Source organism: Haliaeetus albicilla, chromosome 4, assembly GCF_947461875.1.
Source record: "Haliaeetus albicilla chromosome 4, bHalAlb1.1, whole genome shotgun sequence".
In the NCBI taxonomy this organism is placed as follows: domain Eukaryota; kingdom Metazoa; phylum Chordata; class Aves; order Accipitriformes; family Accipitridae; genus Haliaeetus; species Haliaeetus albicilla.
The window spans coordinates 23,317,344-23,341,561 of record NC_091486.1 but is presented as its reverse complement, the minus strand read 5'-3'; the positions used below and the strand labels follow the sequence as shown (position 1 = coordinate 23,341,561).

At 36.9% G+C, this 24,218-nt stretch overlaps 1 protein-coding gene across 14 annotated transcripts in view; it reads right to left on the bottom strand.

Annotated features, from left to right (window-relative positions):
• Positions 1-24,218, bottom strand: part of MYO3B (myosin IIIB) — a 213,651-nt gene that overhangs the window by 78,038 nt on the left and 111,395 nt on the right. For 12 of the 14 annotated variants that reach the window (XR_011324318.1, XR_011324319.1, XM_069781384.1 and 9 more), the window contains 8 exons: positions 23,718-23,844; positions 23,363-23,573; positions 22,099-22,246; positions 21,702-21,855; positions 19,656-19,744; positions 17,996-18,125; positions 3,670-3,749; positions 531-551 (listed from right to left, as the gene is read on the bottom strand). Coding sequence is in view for 12 of the 14 variants with exons in the window: in XM_069781384.1 (XP_069637485.1) it covers positions 531-551; positions 3,670-3,749; positions 17,996-18,125; positions 19,656-19,744; positions 21,702-21,855; positions 22,099-22,246; positions 23,363-23,573; positions 23,718-23,844 (960 nt within the window). In the remaining 2 variants the exon portion in view is untranslated. The remainder of the gene's footprint in view (positions 1-530; positions 552-3,669; positions 3,750-17,995; positions 18,126-19,655; positions 19,745-21,701; positions 21,856-22,098; positions 22,247-23,362; positions 23,574-23,717; positions 23,845-24,218) is intronic. The other 2 variants (XM_069781395.1, XM_069781392.1) reach the window with 1 other exon arrangement.

Below are 24,218 nucleotides of genomic sequence, written 5' to 3'. Positions count from 1 at the left end.
TACTTTAAATTGCCTTTTTGATGCCAAGAATTTCAGCAATCTTACTCTGCTGAACTGCCATAGCTTCAAATACTGCTTTTTCAGCATTTCAGAAGAGTTATTTTTAGAGAGTATACATGGACAGCAAACATATTGCTCCTTGTATATTTTAGTTATATTGTCAGTACAGCTGTTCTTATCAAAATGAAACCAGAATTTATGAATGAGTATAACCATGGTTACCAATCACAAGCAGATTGTGTTGCTGTATTACAGCTCAACAAAATTAAAGAAAATCAACTAGCATCCTGTTTGTATGGAGCATTAACAACATTTTAGCATTCACTTGCTTTGTGGCAGTTTACCATCTGCTCTGACCAGGTGGCATTTGTATAAACCAGATAATGCTGTTGTCAGCACCTGTGCTACACTTCCTGGACTTTGCTCCATATGATCATTTCCAACACTCACTGACTTAAGACCACTCTTCTGAACACTAAAAGTAATTGCTGAAAGATTACAGTTCTCAATAAAGTAACTGTGTCTCTTACCTTCAGGAGATATTTAGGAGACTGCATGCAAAATATAAAGGAAATGAAGCACTAAGTAGTAATAGATCAAGGAAATGGATTTTGTGTTGGAGAAGAAATCAAAAGAAAACTTGTGAAGACAAGATTCAGAATACAGATGGCGCAAAGGGAGACAGATTTCCAAAAGCGTGACCATAAAAATTTCAGTTTGTTTTCGTAATCTGTAATGTTCTAGCCCAGAGTGGTGTATATGCAGTGGTACGCATCTCAAACTAACACATGGGGGGGGAAATGCAGTTTGATTTCAGTTTTAAGGATGTTAACAGAAAACTTTGTAATATATCCCAGGAAAAATGCCTTATCACCACAGATAACATCAAACACCTTAGGAGGTCACCTGACAAAGTAAACATCAATGACCTAATCAGAACAGCAGGCATGTCCATGGGGAAGGATATGGGAATGTTTCAAAACAATCTTGGCAAGATAACTGCTTTTTGAGAATTGATATCTAAATCTCTAGTGAAGGTCAGGTAGAAGACGAAAGCCACGCCTGTGAATATTGACAGTAAGTTCAGAATAACTGGTAACATTTAATGTTAAATACAGGCAATTTAATCATAAAGAACACCAAATAAAGAGCAAAAGCAAATAGTTTGAAGACGCCACTGAAACCCAAATGCCCATTAATTTGAGCTTCTAAATTGGATTCTTGTCTGTCTAGGAAAGCAGAGACTCTTAGTGATATTGTTGGAGGTTCAGCAGTCATGATCTCTCAGTCATATCTGGAATATCTGCTGGCCAATAAAGGGTGAGCTTATGCTCTACCTTTTGGGCAGTAGGATACTGTAAGCATCTCTTTTTCACAGCTGCTTATTTTCACCAAACCTGTGGAATCTTATGATCTTTGAGATTGCCACTCTGTCAAATATAGTTTACTACAGCCTGCTGGGTTCAAAAGGGTTTTGTTTTGCTTTGGGTTTTTGAGGCGGGGAAGGGAGTGAACATACAGAAAGACAGATGGTCAGAAACACTCACAAAGGAGATGTAATACACTTTTTCTCAGAAAATTAGGGTAAAACCACTATCATAAGACTCCTTTTTCTATGGATGGAGTTGTAAATTCAGATCTGCGCAATCTGTAAGGGCTAGGATCAATTTTCAAATATTTTTGACAAGAGACATTTGAAATTTCCATTAGAAAAATTCGGATAGACCCTGAGGCTAAGGAGCTTTTCCTTTAAGAATTTTTAGAAGTTTTGTCTCTAGTTAATTTATAACATTGCGTGTCTATGAAGCCATGCAGTTTTATGGTAAGGCAATAATTGCATGTACAACAGGCAATAGGCTTTATCACAACTGGCTTGGTAGAAAGCGATAGAACATAATGTCATAATATAATCTTCTGTTTTAAATCACTAGCTACTCTTCTTAAACTAAAATGAAGACTATTTCAACTGTTAAGTCACATTTTTACATGACAGTAGGAGTGACGTACAATAAACATCTATACAACTGAAATGGAAAACAGCTTGACCTACAAAAGACAAAAATGTTCCATTACTAAAAAAAATTGCTTATAATAGTTTTGAAATAATATTAAAAGAATGATTTATGACATCATGTCACCTTATAAAGTCACTGGAAATTATTACTTTCACATATTGACCACACCTGCTGCTGGCATGGTATGAAATACTGTAAAACTAAAAAATACATTAAGCAAAAAGCTCATAAATTAAACAATAAATGAAAATTTCCAAACTTCCAAACAAAATCATTAAGTTTGGACTTTTCTTAACAAATTGTAAAATAGTAATTTAAAATCTTTTTCCTTAAGTTGTTTTAATTAGAAGTTTTATGAAATTATAAGAAAGAATTTTTTTCAGCTAAAACCTATTTCAGTTAACATTTTCTGAACAGTGCTGCACTTATGCATGTCTTTTAGCTCCTTCTTTAAAAATTTGAAGGGTGAGGAAAAACCACTTAAACACTACTTAGTAACTGATTATATTTATTAAAGCTCTGCGAGAGAACTGCTCTATTCCATTCCAGCTGTATCAATAAAATGCATGCTTAGAAAGCTTATGCTGAATGTAACTGGATGTGGAAGACAACATGCGTATAATACAAGAAAATTGGAAAGGCCATTATCTGTCCTTCAGCACTGAAAGTGTTTATACCAGAGAGAAAATAAATCTCTGAAATCCACATCTGTATTTGCAGGTACAGTGCAGAATATAGATGTCTGGGTGACATGAATTACTTTATCAACATTTGCTCATGAGCTCCTAATAACAAGAGAGAATGAAAAGAAATAGAAAACCTAGAACATAAAATTCTGTAGACTTTTGAATGTTACCACATTTGTTTTTAAAAATTATTATTGTTTGCTTTGGAGGCAAAAAACCCCCCCAAAACAAACCACCAAACCCTTAACTAAGATAACTCCAACAGTACTACTGAGGAAGCGGGGTGTGGGAGGGTGGGGGGTGGGGGTGTGTACATGCTATCAGCTTGAGGCACAAGAGTCTTCCTCACAAATTAAGCGTACTCAGTTGGCAACACATCCTATTAACTGCCATAAAATTATCCCATCCTTTTGCAATTATGCCACATACTTTTATGGCAAAATTCAGCAGCATTTAAATTCTACAGTTGTTCTTTATAAAGAATAGTGGTTTTGCTGAGTTGTTGTTTTCTCGTCATCTATCAGTCACAAATGTCCCCTGGTTTTTCATTTGCAAGTTGAATAAAAAAGGAACAGATCATTTTTTTAATTTTACCTTTCATACTGTTAAATACACTATTCAAATTTCACCTAATTAAATCTCTTTCTAGGCCAAAATTGGCAGATGAAAACCTTGACCCCATTGAAAAAAAGAGAAATATTGCCATCAATATCAGTGTAACTGAGGTTTCACTCCAAAAGTTTAAAGACTAACCAGTAGTAAATTGACTCTTCACTGGATTCTACAATAGGGTCCTCACCAAAATTGGAAACAGTGCTCCCAGCTGAGGTGCATGTTTTCCAATATTAAGACAGACTCTCATTTGGCAAGAACCTTACTATATACCTACATCAGCTAAGCATTGTGTCCATGGTCTTGCTGTAATATTTTATGAACAATTGCTTGTCTTCAAAGGGAACACTACTAACCTTGATACGCCCAGCACTAAGCTGTGGAGGCAAAGACCTAGATGCTGCTGTCACTCTGGCTCTTGCTTGTGCCAAGTTACCTGTTCAAAAAGAAAGAAATACATACTGCAAAAACTGTTCAAGAAGCTTAGTAGGGAAAAATTTGTATGCTGGAAAATCAGTTTGTACAATAGTACTAAAAATAGCAGACACCACCACACTTTTTCCACACCCTGCTCATTACCAATTGTGCCTGCAGAGCATTCAGCACAGGCATGACAGAGTGCAGTGTTGATTTAAAAGGGAGGAAAAAGTCAGTGATAAGGTGGTATGTCACTGACCTTAGCTACTGAGCTGATGAAAACAACGACAGCACAAAGGCATACAACTCAATCACTAGTAATCAATTTCTCTGTGACTCATTGAGAGATTTAAAAGAGAAAAAGACAGCAGAAACAATCTTGTTTCTATGAAATCATGTGGATCCTGAAGTGTTTAGACAGCATCTTAAGCTCACAAACTAATGAAAGAGATGAGAAAATGATAAGACGGTATCTTTTTTTGACCTTTTGACATATAGGCCTGCTTAATCCTCAGTCTTATTGTCCCTTGGGGTTTTTAAAGACTGACTCAATTCCTCAGGCAAAAACATATTGTGGTGTCAACTGAAAGATGAGTGCCTTTTTTTAAATGTACAGTATGACGTGTCTTAAACTTTTTCCTCTGTACTTGTAGAAAGCCAAAGTCATCACAAAATAGCTTTTCAAAATAAAGGCTCAGAGAAGAGAGAGGAAGTGATACAGGACTGTGCATATGCAAGACACTCTGTATATTTCAAAGTTTTAGCAAGTCTAGCACAAGATGTCCAAATGTTTTCTCTGGCTATATCTTCAGAGGCTAAACTGTGATTAATAGCATTGAAAGAACCCTTTGAAGCAGGATTGGTGACATCAAAGCCCTAATCCATGGGTGGCAGGATTTTTATAATGAGTGGGAAGCATTTTAACACATTTCAAAGGATTTACAGCATGAATAAACAATAGGCCTCTGCAGATGTACCACACACCTTTCAGAACCAGAACACATAAATAAGTGTCCATTTTAATTTAAATGTAAATAAAGTGTTAACACTTCTTTCAGATGCTAAGTGCCTTGTTTGCATCAACTCCAGTGTTTAGCTGTTTGCTTTACAGAAAGCTGGTAACTCTAAACAGTCTTCAGAGTTTGCTAAACTATATATTACATAACTGGTAAGGAGACAGGATGGGAAAAACGAAAACCAAGAACACTTAATCGCTGGTAATTATTCCATAAGGGAGCAGAGCAAACCCAATGTCCACATAAGACTCAAAGGAACTTTGTTCTTACTTTCCTCCGAACAAGAAAAATACCAATCCCCTGAAAACAATCTGTGGACCGGCACTCAAACACAGCAATGATGTTCTTTGGAGCAGTTCAAACATTCTGTATTAATTTTAAAAAGTATTTCTCTTTTAAGCTGCTGGCATTGGGATTGACACAATGCTGCATAACTGGCACGTCATTTCCAGCTCTAACAGCGTATGTTACCTGACAGTCTAAAAATCACAGTGCAGAACACAAGGTATGTCCACATTTTTTGGAAACTGCTTTAGGCGATACTGTGTAGGTCAATGAGAACTGCAACTCTGTTTTGAAAATCTTGTATATCTATACACACACGGTACATACATGTTTCTCTCTAAGGTTAAAATGAGGACTTTAATGAGCAACTAGTTAGTGAATTTATTTTTCTCTTAGCTGTAATTTTGATATTTTTGTATGTTAGAAACTACTCTTTTCTGCCTTTTTTTTTTTGCTAAAGTAGACAACCTGGAAAGGTTGGTTTTGGCTAGGCTTCAGATTAGCAAGTCTAAAGCTTGAGAGCCTTGCACTGGAGAACCGATAACACAACATGGGTTAGAAGAGGGGAGTTGGGAAAAGAAACAAATTTGAATCAGATTGTTTAAAATGACTAAAATTTTGTTGCATTTTATAACAAGTTACAAAACTCTAACAATCAAATAAAATTTCGGATAGCTGCTGAAGGTTCACCACACTCACTGCTGGCATTAGGTTTCTAGGGTTCATAACTAATAACCCTGAGCTCTCCCTTAGCACCTCATGCAAAACTAAAACTAAACTTAACATTTCTGATCTGGCAAACCAAGCAAATAAATAAACTTCTTTATTAAAAAAAAAATCTTTAATGACTTCACAAACTACCCAAAACCCCAAACTGGTCAGTTCCTACTTAAAGAAAAGCTTTACATATTGTGATTTTGTTCATTAGTTACTTCCTTCTAGGAATGGATTCTTATCAGTGCTTATTTCATGTGTTAAGTGAACTCCTATGTAATTAATAACTACTGAATAGTAGCATCAGATGAAATCCACAGAAAAAGTGTTATTAGGATTTTCTTTTCCAGATCAAACACAAAATGATGTTTCAATAAAAGTTCGTGAATTAGTCATCTCAAGTAGTTCATGTTCAGGAAAATAACTACCTATCTTTAACATGTCTAAGCCATTAAAACTAATGAACAGAACAAATGTCATTTGAAAATTAGTCTACATAGTAAGAAATGTTTTACCCAGAGTTAGCATGGTGTTTATAGTCAGTAAACATTTGGTACCTGTCCTTGCATTCAATTTTCATGTACAAGGTCATTTATTATTTTACACACCGAAAATAATTAAATGTTATTCTACTTTGTGAAGAACATCAATATTTGAAGAACAAACGTTTATAGATAATAACATAGCCAGTTGAAACTGCCATGGGTTCCCTGAAAGGTTAAACCGGTTAAAGGTTAAAAGATTGCACTGTGCCTTCAGAAGTCTAGCTTCACACCTATTATATGGTCAACACTTTAGAGAAAATACAAATGACATCCATGTAGTCTTAAATAAAATACTACCTATATTAAATCCAACTCCATAAAATGGACCAATTAAGCGATTTAAAACCCTCTCCAAATTTTCTTAGGTTTTTTTTGGAAAAGGCATTCATGAGGGAGGGGAGAGAATTTAATGGTTAAAATTAGGATTAATCTTTTAAACATGTACATGTTTAATTTTATTCACATGCATTTCCTTTTCAGTTCAACGGCACTGCTCATCTGAAAAATTAAGGCTCCTACCTACCTATGTGTCTGCTGGATCAGAGGCTAAGGTCTTTGGGATTCATTTGTGTCAGTGGGGTAGTCAGTCAGCCCCAGTGTTTCTCCTTTTTTCCCTCTGTTCAATAACGTTAGGAATATCATTAATGCTTTGAGAAGTTTCAGTCATTAAAGTTTGTGAAATGCTCTGAGAGCTTCCAACAGAAAGAGAAGTAGCAGCACAAAAATCTATGCACTCACTGGCTAAGTTCATTGTGCCAATGCCCAGCAAAACTCCTTGTGTCTTGAAGCTGTATAGGAGATCTCACATCTCTGCAAACATATTCTTCACTGATACCTCATTTCAGCTAGGTGAGAAAGACCATACTGTCAAAGTACTGTATCTCTTCTATTATGCAAAGCCAAGCAGGAGAGGTTTTGAAAGTATTTACACAGCACAGAAAGAAGGAATGGGTTTTCTTTTTTCAGGTTGGACTTTGGAAGTGCTCTCTAGATCTCAGAAAGAGCTAGTCAGCATTCCTGGCTTCCCACTTGCATCCCTGGCACTTACTCACTGTGTGATCTGGCCGAATTAATGATTTGTCCAGCCGTTGACTTTCCATACTAATTAGGAGAAGTACACTCTCTGGCTGGATGTTCTGATGTTACTTAGGGTTTGTCAGTGCTTCATTATTTTTAGGTGATGGGTTCTGTAAGTAGCATCAAGCAAATATTAGTAGTATTAGCACTGTATTTATAACCTCATTTTGGTTATCTCTGCAATAGATCACTCCTCCCAAAGTAAGAGCATGCCAGGTAAGAATTCCATTAAGCTTTGATATAACGTTTAGTTTGTGAAGTGCAAATGACTTACAGAGAAAGAGCCTAATGACAAAGTCACCTTACTGTACAAGCTGTACCAGGGATATTACTAATATAGAGAGGGCACAGTACAAGCTCCTTCCTTATCCTCATATATTTTATTAATTTCTTTCATGCTTCTGGTTCAGATAAAGAGGGGTTACTTGAAACACCATGTAGATACAGTATAATATGGTCAGAAATGCTACAATGCATTCATATTTCATTGACACTACTTCTAATCACAGCTAAGCACTTGCACTCCAGAAGAGGTACAGAGTCAGACAGTCTTTGACATACACAGATTCTTCTCTGTCTTTCCTTTCAGTATATTTTATCTAGCCTAAGGAAGTTGACTGCTTATCTCCATAATGCATTTTCATCTTCTGCTACTGTAAGACTAAGCTTTTCTTAACTCGACTATAAATGAATACATGTACTTTTTTATTGGGTACTAATTTTAATCTGGTCACTGACTATCAAAACTCTATTCTTTTGAGTCACTGAAGTAATTTAAGCTGATCTTGTGCAATAAAAAGCTAAGAATCCAATTTTCTCATATACTACACATTTTACACAAGAATATATTTATAAAAATAGTCTGTAGAATACAGCTATCAATACAGACACACTTCCACTGCTGCTTATTCTGAAAAGAGAATCACTTTACTTCCTATTCAGAGTAAGTAAATAAAAACTGAGAAATAGTATTTCCAAAATGAGATTCATGCTATAAAACAGAATCTGATAACCATGAAAACTTAGTAATAGTGTTGCCCACCTGGGAATAACCTAATTATGAGTAATTGCTTCAGAAGCAAAAAAGATGCACTTTTTGGCCCAGATTATTTAAAATGGAAAATCCATGCCATAGTGAACTGACAAATGCTAATCCTGATTCACAATTAGACTAAAGGTTTCTTTAGTCTTACTAGCATGAAGCAGACACAGATCATATTTATATATACTTAGAGGCTTTACACTGCTAGACTGGGATTGGAGAACCTGAGTGTAAATTCAGTGCTGCTATGCTTTCTACCGCACACATTGCAGGCACTTCAGTGGCCACTTCCCACGTTAGCAAGGCACGCACTGGCAAACACATAGTGTGATGTCTACAGCAACAAATGAAACTTTGCTTGCAATCATCACAGCTATGTTTAAGTATCGTTTTAACACAGTAGGTTAGTAGACTTTTTAGAATGCAAGGGAAGACAGACACTGACAGCAGCTGAGATGAAATGAAGGTCAAACTGCCTACTATATTCCAAGGTATGTAAATGTATGATCTCAGTAAGAAAGGTCTTAACTTTTACCCTTACCTAGTAAAGAAGAACAGATTATGGTACATAATTAGTTAGTGGTACTGCCCAAGGTATTTTTAAAACACAACCTTGAATATTAATGGCTACTTTAAGCAACATGCCCAATTTTCCAGCTAAATTGAATCAGACATATGTAGCCATCTACTCGATTGGGAGTGTGTTCACTGAAATGCAGACATTTCCTGAAAATATTAGAGGCATATATGCGATCATAGGATACATAAGCAAACCTTATGTGATTCTCAGAACATCATAGTCCCAAACTTACAGACAACAGGCAAAGCACATATGCCATAGCCTGTTCATATGATAGACAGGTTCCCAAGAACAGGACAACGGAGGGTCACATGGCTCTGGAAAAGAGGGTGGCAGAAGGGGGAGTGAATTGCCTGCTGGACAAACCCTTTCATCTGGCCACAGCCAGGGGGGCATAGGTTGGGCACCTCTGTCCAAACACAGGACTAATGATAGGAGTGGTACACTAAGTACAGCTGAGAGCTAACTGAAGCTGAATCTAGACAAAAAACGAAAAAAAGGAAAAATTGTTTGGAAAAAGCAATTAGAAGTTATAGTGTAAACAATGCTGGAGTTTTCTGCTGCTTGATGCCCAGCATTTTCTTTAGTCAGGTTTGTAGCCTGCCTAGCTGGAGACCTGACTAACTGGCCGGAGACTGACTGGCAGGCTGGTCACAGCCTGATCTGGTCAGTCTCCCAGCTGCTGCGTTACAGAACAAAGTGGCTCAGCTTTTTATGATTTATATATTGTCAGAAGACATTGGCCATTTCTTTCAGATATGGTCCTCAGCAACTTCCATTCACGTCTTTGGTAGCGTATGATTTGATGCTGTTGTGTGTAATCAACTCAGGACAACAAACCTTGAAATCTCTGGGGAACAGCAGACAGTAACAGAACACTGCAGTCTGTGTCATCAACAAAGCACCTCACCATCAACACGAGGTTTTCTGTTGCCCCAGTAGATTGCCCCGGTTCCTGTACCACACCTGTAACTGAGATTACAAGAAAACTACAGAGGTGTATTTTCTGTGAAGACTTCATTGTTGTGGAATTCTCCATTAATTTTCAGCAGTAGCCAAACCCCCCTTATTCTAATTACCTCAACTCAGGACACATAACAAGTTTACTTCTTCTTCCAGAGGTATGTGAAAGAATACTTCTAAAAACATAATCAGGTTGAAAATATGGTTACCACACATGCTGATTCATGTCTGGTCTCCCCTCCTTGTTTTATGTAATTGACAAACTTTCTCTTGCATGTTATGTAACATACCCCCCCCCCCCCAATCATATGTGCTTTATCTAGAAAAGTAAAAGTTTGATTATGAAAAACATAGTAGTTATCTCAGTATTTTATCTATTCTCCCTCACCAACATGAACCAACAGCAAGCATTCTGGTAGGTCACACCTCAGCATCTTGTCTCTGATGATCTAAGGACTGTCCTCAAACACTAAGCTTCACAGTACTCAGTTTAACCTGAAGGCAAAAATAATTTTCTACAAGAACAGTGAATAAACAGGAAATCCAGGAGAAGTAAAGACCTGTGATTTCCAGCCCACTGTTTCTATTTCCAGAGTATGTTCCCTCTCCATACAGTGTATAAAACATTTTACAGTATATATTCCATCGCTTAGGACCTGCTGCTGAAGCTGCTCCATACATACACAGTTTGATCAAAATCCCACTAAAGCCAGCGAAGATTCCCAATGAATTCAGTGGCAAAAATTCAGGTATAAAGATGTCACTGAAGGCACATGGAATAAAATGGAGGAACAATTTCTCTGACCTCACTATGACTACCAGTCTTCTCAGTAGTTAAGACCCTAAGCTAGACAGGATAAAAACGGCATCAAAACCAGGTTTTGATACTTCAAGAGAAAAGCTGTCTTTTAAAAGTCTTAATTTAGGATGAAACATGGTGACAGAACTTTATCAGAGTCCCAGGCCTCCCCATTTTTTAAATCTAGGCATTAATGATGTTGACTACTAATTTAATCAAGTCTCAAAGGCTTCTCAACTGAATGTTTGCTCCTCTGGCTCTCAGCACTTCCATATATTATCACAGATAGCATAAAATCAGTTATTTTTGTGGCAATTCAAAACATTATTCTCATTTATATTGTATCTCCACACTTAATGAAACAAATACCCATTCATACAAACACCCACAAATACATTTTCTGTCTTTGACACACACTGTGACCTGCTGTCCAGGCAGTTCAGTTATAAGCTCTCCTAAAACAAGCCAAGTCAGGTTGGAATAATTAAGAAGTAGTCAAATAATAAGAGAAAAGATAATGCTGGTTTAGTAAAGTACTGACCTTTACAGTTTGTTGTAGGGTAAAGGAATAAAGAAAATGGATAAAAGTATAAATCATAGTAAGACAGCACACTTGGAGTACAAAATACTCTGAAACAAATATACAAAATCCAGCACAGACTCATAGGTTTGTTTTCCACTGATACATTAAGCCTTATTTCAATTATTTTGAAAGAGTGGGAAATATAAACACATTCTTTGTAAAGGACACATCAAAAACCATTATGGATATTCAAACCAGCAAGGTTATCTGAATATTCAACAAATTTATCTCCTCTACAAACTCACTAGCAAATTTAAAAATAATTGCTCTTCTAGGATTTGATCTTGAGAGCTACTGAATGCTTCCAATAACATACCAAGCATCTTTGACACAGTTTGACCTTAGAGCACATAGTGCCTGTAGAAACTGCCTAGTAAACTACTCATTAAAACAACTACTGTATAATGTTCTCTGAATATTTCTCTTTAAATTCTGTATATGCTGCACAGTGAGATCCCACAGCCTGCTAGTTAATATTAAAAACAGTATAATCTTCTAATACATCTTTTGATTCCTCAACATCAACACATTTTGAATTTAATTAGTATACAATGAAGTGTTAAGATTAATTACTGTTCACTAGTGTGAGATAATGTTCATTATAAAATTGAGAAGCTAGGCCAGAAACATGAAAATTGAAAAGATACCTCCTCTCTTCTGAGAGAAGGGTAAAGAAAAATTATTCTCAGAATTTGTTCTACAGAGAATGGCCTATTATGAATCAAATCAGTAAGCTCATCAAGACCTGTTCTTAAACTTGCCCACTTTTACTTTTTTTAGGGTTCAGTTTGCAAGCACTTGGAGGCAAAAAAAAAAAAAATCTATGCCCTTTGCCCATTTTCAGTACAATGTAATCTGTGAAGTCTCATATTAAAACCAGTGGACTTGTGCTTGGGCAACACCCTGTACCAAACATAAAGAGGATAAATCTATCTTGACCCTCCTCAGCTTTTGTGCTTATTGCCATGTGCAATTCCAGAGATTCACTGACACTCTATATTTATAGGGAGTTAATCTCCACAGTAAATAATTGTTATGTCTTATATAAAGCTTTAGCAGGACTGAGACCTTAACTTTGATCTGATAGATGGTTCTGTTTCTAGATGAGTTGATTTTTAGGGCATGTTTTGCATCCTACTGCCAGCAAGTCTTATAAGCATCGGTGTACCGCATTTGTCCTATGACACAAAACCTTAGGATATGAAGAGAAAGAAACACTGAACTGTAAAATGCTCAACTGAAAAACTAAATAAAACATAATCCAACACTCTACCTCTAAACTCAGTTAAGCTACATTTAATTTAGTTTACTGATGTCCCACATCTGCAACCCAGTAAAGTTCACAATTGTTACATTGCACAGCTGTGGTTTAAAGCCTCTCTTTGCACACAACACGCTGGCACCAAAGCAAAACCGATTAACTTTTATATGCTTTTAACATATGGACCAGTTGAAGTAGGAAAGCCTCTGTGGCCCGACTGATAATATATAGCTTCCATTAACTTGACCCAAATTCTTACAAAATATAAATTCTGATTCATCTTTAAGTAACTAGATTATAATTACAGTGGCTTTGTTTCTGATTCATTTGACTTAGAGTGCCTACAGTTATCTCTTAGAGGTGAAAATACTAACACAGAAGTACCATTATAAAAAGATTTTATTGTAGAATAAATCAGTAAAATTAAGATGTATTTGAGTCTTTTGCGCTATTGTGATGTGTGGAATTAAGAGAAAAAATCCGCTAAGCCCAAATGGAAACACGCTATATTTCCAGGCATAAGAATGACACACACCAAGCCAAGAGACCTGCCACTAAGTATCACTAGAGGAAGGGCTTGTGCTCAGTAGAAGTGCACAGTCACAAACATGACAAGTCAAATCATGTTTCCACTGAAAACAATGGCAAAGCATCTACGATTTCAACTGGCCAAGATTTCACTGCATGCCCAGTAGTATCTGTTCATGGGACTGAAATGCAAGAAAATCCATTTGTTTCCCTCAGTTTTTGACTCTTCATGAGGAATCAGCTGCTATCAAAGTTATGGACAAATAAATATTGAGATAGTACTCTTGTCACCAAGGCGTAGCAAAAAGCAGTTCTTTAAAGGGATTTTGCAAAAGGCTCTAGTTCTTGTGTTCTTTAGTGTGCATAAAGAAAGCCTGAAACATTTTTTTCACATTCTCTCTTAACACATGGTCCATTAGTTTTTTGGTGGTTCCATTAGTTTTTTGGTGGTTTTTTGGTGATTTTTTTTTTTTTTTTAATATGAGACATACATTGTTTATAATTTCTTTTTGTCTGAGGGCTGTAAGCAGAGCTGGAGACTCAAAGGCACAAAGAACACAGACTAAAAATCAATACTGACGAGAGGAAATGACCTTTAGGCAGGCTAATTATAATTAATTTGGTTTTGAAAAAAATCTGTTTTCCTCCTATTTTGGACAAAAAAAATTCCCTTGTTAAAACATCACTATCCTAAGTCTTCAGTGAAGGTCATGAAAACTTTCATCCCAGTTCTCTTTGACAGATTATGCTCAAATATCTGGGCACCATGAACAAGGAGTGTTTATTAGCAATGGATGACATGTTGATACTATATCACTCTGAATATGTGAGCAATACCAAATGCTACCAACATCATTCGATGTGACGTTGCTGTAGTGGTAATGGTACTCAGCTCTGTATTTATTCTACTCGGTCAAGCCCAGCCACTACAGATCCTGAGAGCTAGGACAGGGACATTTTCCAGCATCTCTACTCTGGTGGTGGGAAGGCTGGAGGATTTCCCCTTCCCTCCCTCCAGGTGGCAACTCTTCCCCCTCTCTCCAGCAAGGACCTATGGCAGAGCAGAGCAACCCTGACAATAGCTCTAAAGGTCTGTAAGTCATAGAAGGGCAAAAAGTCTGCAGAGATTGTGTTTCAGGAGTAGAGAATCATGTTGTGCTGCAGCTTTTCTGAGAAGATGAAGCCCCTCTGGCACACTTCTCTATCCCTCCAGCACGATCTGGTCAGCTGGGGGATGTAAGGTAAGAAAGAGGAAAAGTGGAAGAGGGAACTGTAGTCTTAAAAAGGCCCAGTGGTGCTTTGCCCAAGCAGCCCAATAGTACCACCACTTAAAGGTGATGCTGCAAAAATTCTTAAATATCAGGATGGTGAGTCAAATGGTCTGACTCCTCAGTGATACCACTAGTGAATGTACTAAGGCTCTCCTTAATTTTTCCAGTTAAAGCCCTCTTTTCTTAGAAGGGAACTCATTTTCTAGATCATGATTCCTTTTCTTTCTGATGCTTTAGCTGCAACAGTAATAAACTAAAACTAGAGACAAACAGGAATGCATTATATCTGAATGAGAACATGTATATTCAACTGGAGTAGTGGCAACGTTTTTTGTTTTGTTTTTTTAAAATGCTCAACTTCTCTCTTGTATTTGGAGTAAATTCTACTTTAATTTCAGAATATACAGAATTCTCAGCACAAGAAGCTGTGTCTGTAGAAAAAAGTGACAAATACGGAAGCATTTGGGAGAACTGGTAGGTTAAACCAGACTATGTGCATTCAGTTTTGAAGTTAAAGGTCCCTAGGAAGTGCGAACAGATTCCAAAACGTGCCGAAGGTGCCTAAGTTTCTACTGAAAGATGACAAAACATGCATATACACTACAAAATTAGTGCCAGAATGTTTAAGTTCTGGTGTCTCGTATCAGTAATTGTGCACTCTCTTAACTATAAATTACTGTTACAAATGTATATTTAATGTCCTGCTGTTAATTCCTGGCCCTTTAAACTACACAGTCTGCTACTGTGAAATAGAAGCTTTTGTTAAGAGGGGATAAGTATATTTGATAAATTACAGGGATTAACATGATCTTAAATTAGTAAAAGAACTTAGTCTTTTTAATATTTATTTTCTTGCTGCTGCTTAGTTTTTGACAGCGGAATACATGACAGTTATATAAATATACTTCAAACAGAGGATCTTCTCGGGGTGGGAAAGGCATCTTTTTGTTCTTACTGGTATTTAAGAACCACATTTTCAGTATTTGTCAGACCCATGTTACCAGTCCCAAATTCCCTCTTGCTTCTGGGATAGCACCACCTAGTGACTACTACACATATTGGAGATCGCCGCTTGGCAAAAACCACCTACGCTGCAAATTCCAGAGCTAGTTGCAAGCAGATGTGAGAATGTGCTGTCACTCATCTTCAAACAAAACACCAGAGATACTGGCAGAAGGCTCATTTCAAGTCAGGGTTACCTGGAAAGATGCAATATAGCTTCCATGTAAATTATTAACTTTCACATCAGTCAGTAATCTACAAAAAACTGGAGAAAATTGTATCAGGCTTATGAATCTTAATCTGTATTTTTCCTGGTTTGCTTTAGGAATGAACCACATGTTGAGTGGAGGGAAGAGGGCTAAGAGGCAAGGACAGAGTATGATGGGACATTTACTCAGTCACTGTTCTTTTGTTTACAAAAGCCTCTTTGTAGAAAGTTAAGAGAATGGCATTATCTTTCTTCACTGAGCAGAGATGAAGCAGCATTGCCAGCAATACCTTCTGTTCTCAGCCAAACCTTTCATTTATCTTGCAAGCTGCCAAAACTAAACCTGGCAACAATCTGATTTTAGAACGCAGAGGCCCCAACACAGGATGTGAGTGCCAATTATATTAGACAGCTGGAAAAAATAGAGCAAAATCATAAAGACTTTTAAAAAATAAAAATGACATAAGGGTTTTAAGCTATTCTTGTAACACCATGCACAGGAGCATATGCACAATAATTTTTTTAACAGGATGTCCTGTACCAACTTGACAGAAATAAAGACAACACTCAACTTGCTGTGTGCTCTTCATGGAAAGGTATATGTTCTATAATGGGAGGCAGAAAGCGGGCAATTCATGTAAACAGGAAACAAAGAAGGAATGTAAGAGGCAAGACAAAAAAAACGGAAACACACCAATTTGGTAACTATACATTACTGCAACAAGAGGTATCTTCTTACTGAACCTTTTATGCATCTTGGGCAAAATACCCAAGTTCAGTGCTGCTGCCACTGAAAATACCTCTAAAAAGCCAGAGGAAGATGAATTTGCATGAAAGCATCAGCATTCTGATTTAAAAATAGCAATAAAATCAAAAGTATAATATTTACAATAATTGGGACTGATAACCAGGACAAAGCACTTAGTCTGTTACATTCTGACAATAGCTCCAAGGTACGAAATGGCTAGTATGGGGTGTGGAGGCACATTTGACCACATGTGAGCTTTCTTTTTTGCTTTGCTTGATCCATCCAGCTTGTGTAAAAGAATCCCTTTTACCAGTTTAATACAGCCTCAAAAGTCAGAAGTAGACACAAAGATTCTTTGTTCCCTACTTGGGCACAAACCAATCCTACTTCATTCTTAAACCATAGCCCCCTCCATCTAAGCTTGTCATAGCTGAAAGGAGAGGCAGATTCCTCATTGGATCCTCACCTCTCAGGGACCTCTAAAAGCATAATTTGAAGGGGGGTAATCTAGAGCCTTTCAATTACAGAAAAAGAACAGAGACATTGTAACAGGAATCTATCCTATGTAGGAAAAACAGATATTTTGCTATCAGTTTTACATGTGCATAGAAGGCTCCAATATATGTTTTTCTCCAGATGTTCTTTTTCTACATAGAAATCTCAAGAGAGGTTAAAGGCATCACCAGAGACTATAACTGGGCTACTGAGGGTCCAGAAATCCCAGACAGAGCTGCTGCACAGGCACAGAATTGCATCTACAGCCCATGTACAATAAGCCTACACAGCACTACTTAGTGCATGTACACGTTTCTACCTAAAACCACAACAACCTCATTTGCATGTGTCATATCAGATCCCAAGAATTTTGCAGTCTAATACAATCCACCGTATTTAGACTATTCCTTAGTATTACATCTTTTTCTTACCCATTATGAAAAAGATACTTTTAAAATGTAGGAAGTTTTGAGAGTTGTGTACATTGTTGGCTTGTTTGCATGTATACTGCAGAACTATCATTTGCATAGGTTACTGGTATTCTGGCATCTATTCATGGAGAAATCAAACTTCATCTTGCTGTTTTATTTAGCTACAGATGTGTGCACTTTGTGTAACTCAGTGTCAACAAGCTTTAAATCAACTGAATTAATTAATTCTAGCAGATTAGTATGTGGTTTTTATAATTTGTAAGAAACTTTATGTACTGCACAAATCCGTCTAAATAGATGGATATTACCACCAAAACAACTTGATCTACATGGCATGATTTATGAACTGTAAGACACGGTACACAATAATCTATCAATTGAGAACTGATCTTAGTAAAGGACTAAGAACCAAGAAACTCCCATATTCTCATCCTGCTCCGAGAATGAGTTCTTGCCCTACATGTTAGATAATCTTCCTTTCGCTGGAGTGAGGGATGAATCTTTCTGCCTGGGTTTTTTAAAAGAATTCATGTCCACACATTTAAAAAAAAAAATACGATCATAACATTTTAGGAATGTTCTCCCTCTCTTAGGAAACTTTAAACAGCAGAGCTGAAAAAGAATTAAAAAAAAAAAAATTGTCCAGAAACAATTTAAGTTTTAGAGGAGTGGGTAGCTGAAGAGGTTGCAATGTGAGCAAAGCTGTGCGGAGAATACCTGTTTTTGTTAATGGGCTAGAGAACAGCTGCTGAAGAAGTTTGTTCTCTGAAGTTCGCAACAGCACCACTACGTCAGCAGGAAGAGTGTCTCTGTTCTTCTCAAGGAATGCACAGGCATCATATAACACCTAGCATGGGAAACAGTATCAGAAAAGTTGCCAAACAGGGTTACCCAAAAACTACTCTGTTCCTTAAAATGTAAACAGTCAAGATGACCAAGTAGACCAGTTGGCTCTGACAAGCCAATGAGTTATCTGCAAAGGACTTAAAATTGTACAGCTACAGCAGTGTCTTCAGAACGTGAACTGGATATAAACAGCACCTATATTCACAGCATGTCATTGCACATCAAATTGGGTTAAATGGCTTAAATCATGTTGTATTATGCTTTGTCACATGAAACTATGGTATGCATGATGCAGTATAACAGAGGTACCTCAATTAAAGCTTAAGTTGACAGTTTAGGTGTGAAATAAGAAATGGTTCTCAGGTGCTCATCATCTATCTGTTGTCCGCACCAAACCTGTGATCTACAACTAGACCTGTGGAGGAACAGGGGTAAGTTGCACATCTAGGTACATTAAAATAGGCTTCTCACTGCTTTGAAAATGATAGTAGGAAAACAAAACATTCATCTATTTCAATTATTTTAATTGTTTTTATTAGAAATTAATGCCTGGCTATTTGTATTCATGTAAGAATCAGTTAATTATGCTTAACTTTTTTCTTTTTTTTTTTTTTTAAACTGCAGTGATTTTTTAGATCTGCTGTTTTATTATCACTAGCAATATTCCTCTCTAGCCTAATTCCACTAGAGTCCACTAGTTTACACAGAAACTGAATGCTCTCCAGCAATAGAGAACTGGCCAGTAGTGCTTTTATGACTTGGCCATTTGGGTACAAAGAATTTACTAAACCTGTGTGAAATTTTACAGTTATTCTTAAAAAGCCAGAAAGCTGCACAACGTTTACTAAAACATATGTTAAAATTTTGGAGTCTTATAATGAGCCAGAGATGAGACTTCATTGATAATTATATAAAACATGGCTATTTCATTTTGATTTTGTTTATAAACAAGGTTTTGGACCTGAAATCATAAGCAAAGCTCATGTTATGTAAAACAAGTGGACTGTTATTCCCCATATAAAATAACATGTGAACTGCTGAGAACAAAAGAAGTTAGGTGCTACAGAGTACAAGAAAACATCTGTGCTAGCTAGCTCCAGTCTTTCCAATGCTCTCTATAGGATTTTAAGTTCTATCACAGATGCTGTTTTACATTGTATTTTATCTGTATACTTATATACACACACACAGAACTACTGTGGCATTCACACAATGGTTTACAATCACATAGCCTGCTCTGGCTCCAGAGTTGCTCATTTGAAATGACTGTAATAATGGTGCTTCTGGTGCCAGATTTCTTTCAGAATAAAAGGTTGTTACTGTCTACAGAATTTGTGAAAGAGCCCTAAGGGTAGGTTCTAAAATGGACTACTACACATGAAAATTTTATTGTAGATTCTAGGTTTCCATAAACTTTATCATTTTGTCTCTGAAAATGAAAAAAAAAAAAAATCAAAGCAGAAACTTTGGATAAAACAAATAATGACCATACCACTGTTATTTGAACTACATAAAAATCACATGACCTTACCTTTCCAGCATAGTGCTGAATACCAAATGACAGTTCCACTCCTTTTGGTCTCCAAAAGTATTTGCATCTTAAGTTATCTTCAAATTTATCTAGACATTGAGAAGAGACGTTGATATAAGTGACCTAGAGTGACAAGTAAAATCTTCATCCTAATTAGGGACAGTCTGCTGCTCAAGAAACCAGAACTACTATAAACACATATATCATCAGATTGCTCAGAAATAGCTGTGTACCAGCTTCTCTGTGCTTTCTTCAAAGCTGTCACTTCTGAATTGAACAGCTCATTCTAAACCAGCCCAGTAAGACTGTCTTTCAAATCCCACTGTTTGGATAATTTTGTGCATGGAAAACTATCAAATAAGAGGGGCCAATGAGAAGGTGTGATGACTTCTCATATTTTGCTATGAATTTGCTTATATGCATATATAGGGTTTGGAGTAGGTTTACTTCAACTATGTACATTCAAAGCTGTGCATATATCTCAGTTGCTTAAAGACCTATTATTTGTATTCTCCCTATCTTCCTTTCCCCATTCATTTCACTTTGTGCATCATGTTTTAAGTATACGTTAATGTCTTCAGGCTGGGACCATCTCTCATTTACCTTTGGACTTCCACAGAAAAAAAGACTTCTATCTAAAACCTCTTCTAAAGAGGCTTTCTTTTTCTCGTGACTACCTCTAAAGAGCAGACAGAAAAAGAAATACCACTTTCTAAGAAAAATGTCTTTTATGCCCTGTGATATTTTGCATGCTCTTTAATATTTTGTAATTAAATTAGTGCTGATACTGTAAAGCTTGCTATTATATTTCTTTATGTGAATAAGCAACTGGAGACCTGAGGCCAGAATCAATTAATAAAATTCTCTGTCATGTTGTGTAGGTCAGAAAATATTATCAAAATGTTTTTTATAACATTAGAATTCATTAATATTTTGTGTTAGGTTTTTCTTTCTATTAACATTTAATCAAGCTTCTATTTAAAGCAAAAAGAACTAAGTTTGGAATTTTGGGGGGGCAAGGGGGGAGGGTGGTGGAATTAATGACTGTCTGGCACATCTGGAGATGGATAAATATCCCAACTTTGCTGTCTCCTTGAGGGATCCTGCTGTACTGTGTACAGATCAGCAGTAAGACTGATCGGCAATAGACTAAGGAAAGTGCCTCTGTGAAAGTGTAAGTTCAATATTCAGTATTAACTGATTTACAGGACCCACGTGGAGGCATACAGCTTTAGTACACAAATGAGGACTGGAATGAAACCATAGCATTCATTCTATCTGTGACCTAAATTCAAGTTTCATCTCAGCCTAGCAGAAGTGAAAAATCTCATAAATGTATCATGCAATTTAACAGGCAGCTGTTATTTTTCTCTGACTAACAGTTTGACTCTCTGCTGCACATTCCATTGAAGGAACTGGAACTCTCTGTTTCCTGTTGCAGGGAAGAATGTAGCTCTAGTAAATAAAAGCAAGACAACAGTTTTAAATATGGCATGTGCTGCACTTTTTAAAGTTGGCACCAAGATTTGTTAAGATATACATAAAATATGTATGAAGGAAAGGAAATATTCAGCCAGATGGCACACCAGAAATAACACACACTTTCTATTTATGATGAGATAATCTGGAGTGAAGCAGTATTTTCTAATTGGATAAACATGGGCCTAGGAGCCTGGGAGATCTAAATTTTACTCTCAACACTAATGCTGCTCACAGGGTGGTCTTAGGCACAACCTTCCCTTCAGTAAATGGGGATAAAGGCTGCTTATTGTACCCCACATACAGGGACAAGACACAGGTTATTTCCTTGTAACACTGGAAATACAATAACCCCTTGACACCTGATATATAAGATAACTTTTGCAATATAAAAAGAACAGAAAACACATAAGCAAAGAAAAATGATGAAGCGCAATGAAAAATATAATGTCAATTGAAATGGCACAGGCTCAGCAGGATGACTAGGCTAGTAAAACTTGAGTAAAGATGTCATTCCGCCCTCTCAAAATATAGTTGTTATTTCCCAGAATTTTTGTTTGCACATACCAACTAAAGTAAGGTCTGTCGCCTGAGGAAATCTACTTTCTTCATCTAGCAGAGACAGGAGACCCATGGGTTTCTGGAGGAACATATCTAGAAGTGGACGGTTGTCCTCATACTCCACTGTAGTAGCATCAATTCCTTCACTCCGATATTCCATCTACAAAGTCACCAGCACAGTTTTAATATTGAACCAGTAAAAGCAACACCATCATTAGGACATTTATGATGCACAGCAATACTCTATAGGCCCCAGTAACATTATTTACAAAACTTCAACTGAAAGATGTCATTATCTTGCATTTAAATCACATACCCATTTTATAGTTTACAATGTACTCCTGAATATGATCTATGGTTCAGGATGGCTGATTCAACTAGACCTCATCAGAGTTGAATTTACCTGCTCAAGTGCAAAGATATGTTGATTGAAATAAAACTGTATCTGTTCATTAGCAATATTTATGCACAGCTGTTCAAACGAATTTCTTGCGAAGTTCTCAAATCCAAATATGTCTAGTATCCCAACATTCATCCCATTTTCAGCATTACTGCATGTGAAAACACAAACAAAATTCATCACGGGCAACACCAAGTTAAAATAAAAATAAACATGGTAACCAAGATTGCATAATTGATTCATTCTCCTGCAAAAAGAGAGGAAAAGAAGTGTGTTTGAACCTAAGACAACCTGTGCATTGTTCAGCATCATTAACACTTTTGTTTTCCACTTGCTTCTTGCAGATTTCTGTGAAGAAGGCAGGAGAATTATAGGTACATAGTAACAGACCCTTAGCAGCCATATTAAAACAAGTGGTTTCAGTAGGCAGATCCCAAATAAAATCTATTGTCTGCTCCTCCAGGTAGTCAAAAGGTGTCAAGCTTTAATAGTACGTTTTTGCTGTAGTCAGTCAGAAGGGTAATTACCAAGTCTGCTGCTGCTACAAGCAGGACTGTTAAGAGCCCACGTACTAGCTCAAGTATACCACAGTCACCACTAGAACTGCAAGTATGGATGAGGACATGTCTATATGATATAGTGAAGTGCCAAGTAGAGATCTCAGATCAGAGGCATTTTCATACCACCTAAGGGGTTCTCTTGTTTCTAAAAATCTCTACAGCTGCTTGAAAAGACCAAAGCAGCCAGATCAGTACCTGGCAATGAAATCATAAGGATGCACAATGTGAACTCTTCTGTAATTATGAAAAACAAAAAATCATCACTTACATCTCAAGTAGCAGCACAATAATAACCTGAGATCTGTAATATAATCTGAGATCTGTAATAATAATCCAAGATCTGAGATCAGTTTACAAAAGCAGGACTGTAAGGACTATGAATATTTTTCCGTGTACTCCAATTATTTACCAGCCTTTGGTATGATTTTAACGTTCACTACATAGGAAGCATCTTTTTAAAGAATTGTATGGCACTTTAACTACCCAATTTCTGTTGGGTTCAGCAGCTAAATTCCACTCAGCTCTTTGAAAATGTTGGGGTTAATGTCCTGGAAACAGAATTCAGTATCACAGCATGAAAGCCATTTTGAAGTCTTAGCCAAAATAAACACAGCACCCTTTCTGCAAAATCAAAAATATACAAATGGATGAACCCATCAAAGACCTATGCACAGTAAATACACATGATTCAGTGATGTGTAACTTGCCATATATTTTTATCTGGCTGAAGCAGCGTATTAATACGATTTACAATCCAGCTGAAGAGCCGGCCATAAAGTGCTTTAGACATGGCATCTCGCACATCAGCTGCTTTGTCCACGGTGTTTGTTCGGATAATAGTCTCCCCTCGTGTTACAACACAGTGGGAGGTTAGGGCCTCTTGAAGTTCTTCTGACCCAATACTTAGTAGTGCAGCAGCTGAAAGACAGTGGGAAAAAGATACATGACTGTGATTATGCAGTGGAAATCACCAGCATTGCCCAACTTTTACCATGAGTTAGAGATTCTCACAAATACAACCATATTGCATTTACAGAACTGACAATGTGAAAATGTGTTTACCATTATCTAAGGCTTCTGGGTTGGGAACCTCACTTTTATCTGTTTGGTGCTGTGAAGAAATGGCAGCAAACTCAATATTTCCAGTATTTAAGATTCCAGTCAGAATTCTGTACACTGAGTACACTTCCTGTAAAAGATGACAAGAAGCACTTTTAAGGAATCCAATTACATATATAGAACATATTTAGGCTATGAAAGAAAAAGGTGGACACTGGAATGGCTATCAAAGCTTGTAGCTTGCTCTGAGACCAAGTTCTACAAATTCAGGTAAGCTGCTGTTGACACAGAAAACAGTGTGATAGAGAATTGGGAATGGACTTGCCTGAGTACCAGCTAAGACCTTAGGCTGGTCTTGGCTTCGGAGTGTGTGGTTATGTTTTCACAGTTCACTTCTGTCATAAGAGAGATTCTGTGGCACAGGTGTGTATCCACAAAACCAAATGGCAGCCTGTGCACAGGCAGCACTGGAAGTGGTTTTTATAAAGAAGGTCAATAATGGTT